Source organism: Diadema antillarum, unplaced genomic scaffold, assembly GCF_040938485.1.
Source record: "Diadema antillarum isolate AM-2024a unplaced genomic scaffold, OU_Dant_1.0 scf00000184, whole genome shotgun sequence".
Lineage (NCBI taxonomy): Eukaryota > Metazoa > Echinodermata > Echinoidea > Diadematoida > Diadematidae > Diadema > Diadema antillarum.
Window position 1 is genome coordinate 803,404 of NW_027271073.1, and position 12,498 is coordinate 815,901.

The 12,498-nt window shown below is 39.4% G+C and overlaps 1 protein-coding gene across 1 annotated transcript in view; it reads left to right on the plus strand.

Annotated features, from left to right (window-relative positions):
- The first annotated feature begins 10,434 nt into the window (after positions 1-10,434).
- Positions 10,435-12,498, plus strand: part of LOC139723287 (zinc metalloproteinase-disintegrin-like MTP8) — a 114,209-nt gene continuing 112,145 nt past the window's right edge. The window contains exon 1 of the mRNA XM_071634547.1: positions 10,435-10,617. Within this exon, the coding sequence (XP_071490648.1) occupies positions 10,509-10,617 (109 nt within the window). The 5' untranslated portion in view covers positions 10,435-10,508. The remainder of the gene's footprint in view (positions 10,618-12,498) is intronic.

The following is a 12,498-nucleotide window of genomic DNA, read 5'->3' on the forward strand; positions in this document are numbered from 1 at the left end:
GGCTGGGGTGCCACTGAGAGTAGACTTAAGTCCAAGTTTCACAATCTAGTTTTAATGGTTAATAGTCTAGTTTATCTCCATAAACTAACTAACTAGCTCACCTGCCATGCAAAGCAACATGACAAAGATTCACTTGGCTTCTAAATGTTGGGAATGCAGCAACAAAGGCCTCATGACATATTCAATACCAAAATCAAATCAAATCATATCATATTTTCTTTCCAATACCACAAAGCCTTATTTACCATTGTACTGATGGAACACACATTGTACATGGGTATTTTTGCCAACAGGAAAACCCTCAAAATAAGGAGTGCAATTGATACAAAGTATTGCACAGCAAAATCCGTGCTCACAAAAACAGTGCATATGGTCTGCAAGAGGATCAATATTATAGTACAGTTTATCTTAGCATCAGAAGGGCAAAAATGTAGTATATTGGAGCATGTTAGGTGGTATACAAAATTGTATGATCTCTTAATTTTGTTTTCACTCATAAAGGTTAGCCTACAAGCCACTTTCCAGTTCCCACCAAGCTCCTAATGAGCTTTGTATAGCACACTCACTCATGACTGCAAGTTATGCTCACCTAACACTGAACTAAATTTGAGGGTCACATATGTGAGACTCCACCTATACATGCACTGTATGAATGGATATGCAGTATTGATACCATTAGTAAACGGGTGCATTTACAGTAATAGACGAGCACATTGTACACCAGCAAATATTCTACCATGCCCATTCTGCAATGTCAAACTGGTTTGACTCTGTTAACCCACTTATTCATCAAAGATTAAAATATGTATCGTATCTAGTTCTCATAAACAAGCACCGTGGAATGTATAAATGGTCTAATACACTTTCCTAACTGTGTTGTGGTGGGAGTTTTTTCTCACTTTGCATGACATTACTACAGGGATAAAACTCTCTGAAAGGCACCATTAATCCCATATTTACACACCCACTCCTCTCCTTGACTTACAAAACAGTGTTGACCTAAATACTTCCCCATTCGAAATGCCTTGGCACATATCAGGGCTGTCAGTTCACTTTCAGTAAGTTAAATGGAAATCAAACAAAGAGAAATAGGGGCCCTGGGGGTTGGTGAAACCACAAAGTCTTTGAATCTGACTTAAAACCCTACAATAAGAGGATTGTACAGCAGCCATCCAACTAACAAAAGTTAGTTGCATCACTGGACAATGACCTGTTTAAGAGTGTTTACAATTCACCATTGTGCCACACTTCAATTTGATACAATAGTGGTCAGTTCGGGCTTGACCACATTCTTTATATACTGTAGGACTTGTATCAGTTTACCAGGAATTAACCAGCACCTAACAGGCAAATCTTATCCTAGTATGGTGTAGATTATCCAGTAATCAAATTTATGCTTGAATACATGAGAGCTTTAGACAAAAAGGGTCAATTTACAGAAGTGTGAATTACTGACTAATGAAACCAGGGTGTGTCACATGTGTGGACAAGTCAATTTCCAAGGAACAATTCAAAGCCTTTTGTACCTTTCCAATGCCTATCTGAGAAGGCACGTCATTTACTCTTGAATGGCATTAGCAGTAATGCTATGTAGTGTTATCTACATTCTGTTCACAATACTAAACACAGTTAGCACTAATCATTCCCTTGGATACCTGCTAACATTATTTTTTCAATGCTTAAAGTCCACCCCAAAACTTACAGTTGTGTGAATAGAAGCAGAAAATGAAAGGAACAGGGTAGTGAAAGTTTAGGCAAATTCAGATCCAACCTGAGAAAGTTGTGATCAATCAAACATAAATTGGTAATTTTGTGATGTCACATGCAGACTTCACCCCTATTTGCTCTGTATTGTACAATCATTTACAAAATTTATTTTCCCATCTAGTGAATTTCCCATCATACATGCACCCACAATGCAATCTTTGTAAATATTTTTCTACACAACAACCGCATGGAAAAAATATATTCCATCAATGATAAAAAAGAGAGTAATTTTTATGGTACTTTATACATAGAGTAAGCAGGCAATGAACTCCTTGGTACATGATGAATTTCAGAGTCACCCATTTTTGTTTGATTGGTCAGACATTCACCATTCCTCTCATTTACTTTTTTTTCTGGTTCTATTCAAACAAATCTATTTTTAGCATGAACTTCCTCTTAACCTGCTGAAGACTGGTGCCTGGTATACTTGGCCAGGTGTCTATGGGAAATGCCTTTTATAACAAAATTGGCTCGTCTGCAATGGGTTAAAGCACATCATCTACAGATTACCTTCTGTGGAGGTGTGAGGCATCATGTTAGACACCCAGAACTATTCATGTTATACTATTGAGCAATCAATTCAATTATATATCATCCATACTAGCTCTCATTTTGTGCCAAGAATAAAGCTTCCAATTGAGCTTTCAATGTTTTAAGACTTTGGATATAAATCATGGAATTCTTTACCCTATGGACTGTCTAATGACTAACATAATTTGTTTACTTCCTAAATCTAATAATAATGTTTGAATTGTTTACAATATCGTCTGATTTAATGTCAGTTTGGTCTGCTGCAAATTATATGTAAATAGCTAGGGCCCCATTTATAAATATGTTTTTAATAACAAAAACAACAACAACTTCCTAAATCCTACCATAAAAACAGTACAACAATAGGCTACATGATCAATGAATTTTTCAGAAAATAAACTTTGAAACTAATGTGCATACAGTCACGAATGCAGGAAAATAAATCATATGCATCTGCAATGGGTGAATCAAATATATTACAAACACACTTTGTACAAAAAGTTTACCAAGTGTTGAATAAAACATTCCCAGACTTTATTTGGATAGGGACTGCATTATTCAACTTTCTATTTTTCACTCAAATCACCTTATTTAGTAGTTTTCTCTGCCTTCTTGTATGCAATCTGATCCCTGTAATATGATGAAAGGTCACTCGTGACACCATGTTTCCTTCGACTGTCTGTGGGTTTGTTTATTTGTATGTGTGTGTGAGACTGGTTTCAGTACATTTGAGGACTCCTCGTAGTAACTAAGTCTCTCCAGTGACTTTGCAGTCATTTTGCACACATTCTGCTTTTTAAGGACTTGACAACATTGTGAAATGCATGGCAGATAAATGCGATAAATCTACATGACATCAAACATTACTGCTACTCCCATGATTAAGACTTACTCTTTGAACAATTCTCAGCGAGATTTCAGAAGGAATGTAAAACCAGTAGTTTTTCTCGTGCATGAAATTTTTGCGAATTTCATGAGGAACCAAAATTCACAAAACTAAAATGCATGCAGAAGTTCTTATCTACATCTCACTGTAAACACAGTGAATGTCAGTAACAATTCATATAAATTTCATGTCAAGAAAAAGGCCATCGGTACCAATTTCACCACACAAAAAAAAAAAAAAAAAAAATCATGCCCCAAATATTTCTGGTTTTAGGGTACATGAGTGCCTGGTCAACCTCTAGGGAGTCTAGTGTAAAGAAAACCAAAGATTCTTCACATCACGCACCCCTGTCCAGATTATACAACTAGGTACTCTTCAGTTTGGTGTTCAGCTACGAAGTAAACCAAAGTTGTTTGGTTAAACACAGGTTAATCTCAGTAGGTATATACATCTTTCCTGTTTGCACATTAGTAACTTGCCACACAGCTTGCTGGAAGGGGTCAATAAACGTTCAAGGAACAATGGTCCATTTCACATGGATGAAAGAACAGAGGGATTTTTGACACATGTAGTAAACAAATGACAGACATAATCATCAAATTACCGGTAATGAAAATCTTGTGTTCAGTTGTTTTTATTGCAACTGATTGACAAATTGCCCTATATTGACATATTCTTACAGTGGGTGTCAATGCTATTAAACTCCAGTATCAGAAATGTCCTATACATGTTTAATTGAAAGAGCCTTTTTACAATTTAGATTTCATGTTGGATAAATCAAAAGTAGCAAATTTGACTCTGAGTCATCCTGCTGGTTTCATGCTGACAAGAGATCATACACTTCACTTATTAATAACTTTCATTTCCATGTTCAACTATTAATTAGATAATATGGAATACTAGCTACAGTATGTCTGTAAAATATACATACTTCATATAAAAACATGTATCTCTCCTCCCCTCCCATTCTCTCTTCCTCTCTCTTTCCCTCTGTCCTTCTATCTCTTTTTTTCTCATACCAGCTTCATTTCTACTTGGCCTTTTCTCTAAACATTATGTCTAATTTTAATAACAATTCATTCACTTTGTCTACCTGTGGTTGATAATTTGCTTTACAATATCCAATAATCATCAGTCATTTGGTCTGCATTAGACTGTGGAAGATAAACTGGTGGTTGAGTGGACGTGGGATTATCTTTATTTCATTTCCTTCGATGACAGTAAATGAAGGGTTTATTCTAAATCGAACAAAATTTAATCAATCTATCAATCATAGAGATGATCATAACAGAGAGAAACCCTATGTAAATGTAATACATTCAGTCACAACTCTCAAAACTTTACATTTTGTGACAGTTGTTTCATGTTTCATGTCGATTTATCATCATCAGGCTAACACAAGATGAGCAGAATATTCAGTCACACAAAGGCTGATAAAGAAAACACTGATACGCCCACTTATGAGACTGGAATATATGACAGTTGAAAATCAAACATGCTTCAATGGTTCAGGAAGGTGTACAAAATGTATCGGTACAGGCTTTGAAAATGAATCCACTCATTGTAAGAGGGATTTCCTAGCTGTAAACGTGTGTGGTCGTTAAATGCACTGTTATTTAATGTGTGAAACCTTTAATTATGACGCCAGACATCGTTCTGTTTACTACGAAACTCCACCACAACCGACACTTCCAAACACACGAGGAAACACACACACTCACTCCCACGGACCTATCAACGCTATGCTACCACACCACATCCCCACCATCTTCGGCGTTGGACAGCCGGACGATACCGCTACCACCACGTCTTGAAAGCGAACCCAATTGATCTAATCCAAGTGACATCGGAGTTATTCTTACCTCTGGTTTGCACATCTTGAAGAGGCAGGAACAAGACAAGCACGGAGAAAATCAACACTCGCCAATCCATGACGCTCTCAGATATGGACACTTTCGCTAACAGAGGAAAAATTTGCTTTCGGTCGATACCAGTACCGGTTGATCAACACAGTTGTTACTTGGCCTGGAATGAATCGGATTGCACGGCGTACTGTGTACTGGGTGGTGGACGCAATTGGACGAGTGCAAATAGACAGTCTATTCTGTATCAATGAACACAGAACGTATCAGGAAGCTCGCTCGAACAAGGTCATCCATGTGGATGGCTGGAGCAGAACGGCGCGGCCGATTTAAAAGCAACGCGCGACGTGCAGATAGGCGCTCGTGTAACACAGCCTCTCGCTCAAGAAAAAAAAAAACCACCAAAAAGCAAGGCACAACGGAGCAGCAAGGAAACAGAAAATTGTTCAGCAATCATCATGTAGCAAAACAAGTTGAGTGTGAAACTGGTCTGTCATTAAATAAGATATGTATTTTTTTTGTTCTCGCAAACCTTTTAAGCATTTGTAATTGTACTGAGTTTCTATACACGTTCAAAAGAGCAATGCAGAAAGTGCGGCAATGAGCAAAGTTAGCAAAAAGTGGGGAAAACGAGAGAATGGACGAGATTGGGAGGCGAAAGAAAAAAGATGTAATCGATTTCAAGAAAAATGACATGAGTGTTCATCAAACTTCCTTTGAATTGCAGAGAAGGTACTGAACAGCGGCCAATAACGAGCTCGCATATATACTTCGTATAGGCTACATGGACACGTTTAGTCTATTTTCATGTTTCATCTTTCATTAATCCTGGACTTGGCAGTTTATGTGCTTATTTACTTATTTGGATGATATTTATTTCTGAAACTAATTGAACACTTCAAAGACTTGTGCAACTTGAACCTCCCCGAAAGTGACAGAATACTGTAATCAGCAAGTTGATTGTGGTCACTCTCACGAAACAGGGCCAGCTGAAGAAACCCGGAAGAGAAGTTGGCGCTGAAGACACTAGTTTTGTTTTGTTTTTGTTTTTGTTTTTGTTTTTGAGTTTTGTCTTTTTTGTTGTTGTTGTTTTTGCTTGTTAGCTGGAGAAACCAGGAAGTGGCACCAGAAGTCTGAAGTGCCCCCCCCCCTCCCCACTTTTGAAAACGTGGCGCCAGCCATGGGAAGCCAACCGGAAGAAGAAGAGTTTGACCAAGTCGCAGTAAGCGAATGTTCAACAATGACCCCAAGCATGAAAGCTGCAAAACATACCATCCACTTAGAAAGAAACATGCTTTAATCTTAACAAGGGTCCTTAAATGTTCTTTCACCGCAACGTAAAGAAACCATTCTTGAAGACGCTGTTCATGACCATCTGCTCATGAAGGTTTGTCGTCGTTGTTTTTGTTTTACATGATTTCTCATCTTCGTGATCCACGTCCTGTAAGAATGGCACAACATTAAGTGGAAATACCAGTACGTGTTGGTGGGTGCGTCGACAACAATGTACAAGGTTATTTCTGTTGCAAAAGTGATAGCGTAAATGAAGAAGGATGCATATATATCTGACTAATATAAAAACAGGCGACTTCCGGGAATTTTGTCATAATGCTGGTTTTGGGGGAAAAGATCAGTAGATTAGATCATATAAATGAATTTGTTTAATTTCCAAAAGTCATAACACTTTGATTTATCCTGAGACTACGATCATTCTCACAGCATCGGAACTGGCGAGGTCATCACGGTTGTCATGATTTCACTGTGTGGCCAAAGACATGATGATAAATTATAAAGATACCAGAGAAGTTACAGTTTTCTATAGTTACCCCTTTAATGAGAAAATTAAAAGTACATTTATGTGTCAATTTCCACGATTTTTCAACAATTTTCATGATGCACAGCCTCCATGCAGCCTCACACTTTAAATCTGTATTTTCGTTTGACATGAGCCGACCGTGCATATACACGACTGATGTCCCTGAACATGGATAGAAAAATTTATGCTATCTCCCGGTACTATAACTGTACAAAGTAGTCACATTCGATGTATCTGCTTCGAGAAATTTTGCCGTCGTGGTGGCATATATCAGTCGCGGTCACACTGGCAAGATATCGCGAAGTTTAAAGGGGATGGTTAGTAACTGATCAGTGGGAATCAATGGGAATGCTAGGGATGATTGTTCCAATCCTTGTGGATTCATTGAAGAGTAACGGGTCGTCAACGATCGCCCCGTCACTGTACAGGCATGCTAACCTGGAAACATTAAACTGCACATTACTTGAACATGAGACCACTCTGAAGCAAATAATTCTCACACAACAACACTCTTTAAATGAATCCCACAAGGATTGGAACAATCATCCCCAGGCATTCCCACTGATTCCCACTGATCACTTACTAACCATCCCTTTAAAGGGATCGTAAAGTTTTGGTTGAGACCTTACTTAAGGTTTTCAACATTTTTTGGTGGGTGAGATAATGAGAAACCTCTTATGAAATACTAAAGAGCATGTAATTCAAAGATGAATTCAATGTTTATTTTTTGAAAATTGGTTTTGAAATGGCTGAGATATCCAACACAATTCGATCCTTATAAAAGGTGGGACCCACCATTTATTATAGGATTGCTTTGTTTTACTTTTTTATATATTATATCTCAGCCATTTCAAGCACCGATTTTCATCAGATAAACTTTGAATTCTTCTTAGAATGGTATGCTTTGAACTATTTCATATGAGGTTTCATGGTATCTTGCAAAAAAAAAAAAAAAAAAAAAAAAAAAAAAAGTTAAAAGCCCAGTCCTCATCTCAACCAATAGAGAAGTCTTCCCGAAGTCGGCTCATCCGTCCTATCCGCACTGGCATCACAAACTTCAAGTTTTAGTTCCTGAAGTTGGATTACTAGTGCACATGCGCCGTCTGATGGCTAATGTTTGGGATGTAACACTGCACAAATTCCAAAGAGCGCGCTTCGGAGGCGCCTCCCGCCAACAGGTAATGGACTGGTCACGTGAAAAATTCCGCATAAAGCTGCGAGCTTACAGACTGCCCAAACGCCGACAAGATCGAGGAGGTTGGTGGGGGTTGGGAAATTTCCCTAGTTTGAGAAGAAAGTTTCGCGAAACGTTTTCGTGAAGTTATCGGTCACCTGGCAAAACTTCGCGAAGTTTTGTCAGTGTGACGGCGGATATTGTTTTCTAAATTGATTTTTCTGTGGTCGCCTACCTTCTTCACGTCTCTCGTTTTTCGGCCGCATAGACAATAAAAATTTTATGAAGTCACTATAAAGCAACTTATCCTTCTGAATTGCATCACATTTTCACATCCTTGGTATTTTATGTTGTTAATCATCTAAACAAACTGAGATCAATAACCCCAGCCTACTTTTGTATTAAGTTTTGGTCGTTTGTACTCTGCAAATGCACCTTCAGTCATTTGACCTTTACAAGGTGAGCGGTGAGTGTTATATCATGATTTTATAGATAGTGCACGAAGTGATCATTATAAATCATAATGCCTGTATTTCCTCAGTGGCCGTGATTTATTGTTTGCAACAACCATGCACCATCCCTGAATAGATGCTGACTCAAAAGTCATTTATGTAGTTTTTCTTGCAGATGTTGCCTAATTAACAACACAGAGGATAAATGAATTTTATGTGGCTGTCCTGCATTTTTGACAGGAACTGACCCTTTAACGTAAACCTTGACATTCGAAATAACACATATTTATTCTGTCTCTAAATGCCAATATCAATCAAGAATGGTAGCTAAGAGAATCGTTTTTAAGATTATTAACATCTTCAAGTTCGACACCAAGAACGTTCCTCTTAGAACTTGAACAGCTTTGTCTATGACCGAGTAGATATGGGAGGAAATATACAGGTGATGATTCATAAACTAAGAGGGATGAATTTATAATTCATTGCCTTATGTATTCATTACCACTATTTCTCTCTCGCTTCTCCTTTCCTTCAGACATCTATTTTTTCTTCACAATCAACAAAGCGAACAAGATCAAGTTGCAACAGAAATGATAACAAAAAAGAAACTAAACTTGTATAGTCTCTGATATTAGTGCTTACCTTTGAAGGGAAAGTTTACAGCTGCACGAAAATGATATCTTAATCCTGAGATGGGGAGCCACTTTATCGGTTTCCATGTATCACAACGTGTGCACTATTACATACGGTAAAACAAAAACAGCAAGAATGAAGACATGAGTTAAAGAGACCGTGCAGTCTCCTGATTGGCAAAAAGTACACCCGGTGCGCGCGCCCCTTGACTTTGATTGGCTGGTTCGGCGCGAAGAGATAAAAGGTGGAAAAGTTTGAAGCAGTTGTGGGAGGGGCTTGTACCTGGTCGGTATCGGCAACTTTCGAAGTCACCTGTCACAGTCTGACGTACGATAATCGAACTCCAGTTTCAGATGTTTGTTGACATGCATGTCACACACACACACACACTTTTTTTCAATGATATTTTATTGATTTCATTCAATTCAAATCATTCATAAATCAACCCATTCTGGGTGTAACATGAACATAAAACAGTACACACACACACACACACACACACACACACTACACACAAACAAACACACACACACACACACACACACACACACACACACAGGCCTTTTGTCCTCTTTTGGGTGGTATTCCCATTCAAATGTTGAATGTACATATCATTATACATTTTTTAAACTGCAACAATCCAATGACATGAGAGACCGTGTCAATTTCCTGTGTAGACAAAGATGACAAATATAATGTGAACAGCAGAAATGTTAGCAAGTGACAGGCGTTTCCGACTTTTATATAGGTAATGTAAATATTGATAGAATACCAAAGTGATTACACACATTGGAGTTATTGTAGCATCATTGTGATATTTCCGACAAGCCAGTAATCAATCATTCGTCCTCGATTCAAATTGTAACTGTTTCTCAAGAGCGTCAATGAAATGACCAATGAAGAGGAAAAAGTAATGATTTTAGTGACTCATATCCTCTGGTTTTGTCCTCTATCTTTACTGATTTCTTTTACAGGATTTACTTTTTTTCGGTCACATCCGGAGCGGTGTTCCACGAGTTTGCCATTGCAACAAGATTGTCAAAAGGTGGCGTACTTCGACAAATTTGGACTTTGCAGCCGCCTAGCACCGTAGCAGTGCAGTGCAGCAGACACAGCGCCCATCCCAAATTGCCAGCTGGGTTTGTTTACATTGGTCCTTTTTTCCAAAGCCAGTGCAGTGCTGATCGCTACACTACATACAACGAACGAACGAGTAGGCGCAAGCTAGCATAGAGGTCTGAGTTGCCGAGGCCGCGCAGGACCCGTTCACTCACAGTACATACACGTTAACACTGCACACGTCGATTGACTGCATTGTCTAGTGATATCGCATAATCGCCGAACGCATCGTCGCGACAGCGGCTGGCTGTAGAGAGAGAGGATAACCATGGAGGCTACAAGTATACGGAAAACGAACGAAAATTTTCACTTTGTCCTGTACTATCTATTGGTTGTATCTTTCAGTGGAATTATACTCCTAACGGAACAGTGCTCAGGTAAGCGATTCTTGTCAATCAGTGCTACTTTCGTTCTTATCCCATGCAGTTTTTTTCGCCAGCCGCACGAGCACACCAGCGTACAATGAGTCACGCTAGCGGGGAAGGTCGGCACTGGCCACCCTTCCATGACCCGGGCGATGCGATGTGGGTGGTGTATGTAGGGTGGCGGACCAGCGGGAGGATTTCTCAGAATACGAGTGTGTCGTACCATGATGTGGTAGGCATAGGCATCCCTATCAATTGGAATGGAGGGTAAATCGTGTGCTTTTTGTAAAAAAACATGATTGTACCAGTCATGTTTAGGTATAGGTACATAAGCATTAGACCCTATACATTTATGAATATAAATGATGGCAATTGTTGACATGAATAGCACACACACAAATAAATTTACACCAGTAAATTTTCGTATCGTGTGCTTCTTTTTTAATGGGAGAAGTAAGTAAACATTTAGAGGAAGTACTGTATACGCTATAATTTTCGCGTACATAAATTTTCGCGAATTGCCGCTGTCACACATTTTCGCGAGTGGTTAAATTCGCGATTTGGGGACCAGAGAAAATATGAAGTGGCAAAGAAAGTGTGAATTTTCAACTTACTAGCAAATAAGAATGATACTAGTTATACACTGCATGAAAAAAACTTACCAAACTCTGCGAACTAGTAAGTTAGAATTCAACATTTTTGAAGTGGTTAAGTCCATCGCGCTAGATTTCTGACGAGTGGTCCCCTTGCGATAATGGATTGGCTCTCTACAGTATTCGTAAGTAGACGTGGACGTGCGTAAACAAGCTTAGCCAGTATGGTCTGTTCGGTAAGCCGTGACATGGTATACTAGTACTGAAATCAGTTCGGGAAACCCACTCACAAGGGGGGCCCCTCCTTATAAGTAACCTGTCCCCCTTATAAGTAACCCCGTCCCCCTTATAAGTAACCCCCGGGGCACCCCTTATAAGGAGTCTCCACGCTTTTTTGCAATGCAACGCGAAAATGAAAGGACTGCGGCAATTCGCTTGATTATGTCCATAAAGCTTCACAAGTTTCCTAGTTACTCACGAAATTTGAGCAAAATCGGTTTGAGGCATCATATCTAAAATCATGGATTTAAATGCGATGTCAAACGACCCATGCGAATGCTGAAATGCGAGCGATTACTGGCGTGAGTGTCGCCAGGCGCGGCGGCGCGGCAATGCTTGAGTGCAGACGTGGCGACTGAGTAAGGAGACTTTCGTACTCAGTCGCCACGTCTGCACTCAAGCATTGCCGCGCCACCGCGCCTGGCGACACTCACGGCAGTAATCGCTCGCATTTCAGCATTCGCATGGGTCGTTTGACATCGCATTTAAATCCATGATTTTAGATATGATGCCTCAAACCAATTTTGCTCAAATTTCGTGAGTAACTAGGAAACTTGTGAAGCTTTATGGACATAATCAAGCGAATTGCCGCAGTCCTTTCATTTTCGTGTTGCATTGCAAAAAAGCGTGGAGACTCCTTATAAGGGGTGCCCCGGGGGTTACTTATAAGGGGGACGGGGTTACTTATAAGGGGGACGGGTTACTTATAAGGAGGGGCCCCCCTTGTGAGTGGGTTTCCCGAACTGAAATGTTCGTATCATCAAGGCAAGGGATTCATTTTGGAAGGTAATATTTTCGCGTGTTGTTAATTTCGCGAATAGCTCCTGACTCGCGAAATTCGCGAAAATAAAACCCCCGCGAAATATATAGCGTATACAGTAGTATAAACTGGTAAATGCTGCTGCTGAGTGAGCTAGTGAGTTGATGTGCCAACAAGCTTATTATACCCATGTGCAGGTTTCAGGGAATTTGTTATGTAACATCCTGGTAAGACTTAGAGAGGCCATTGTTACCGTGTTAA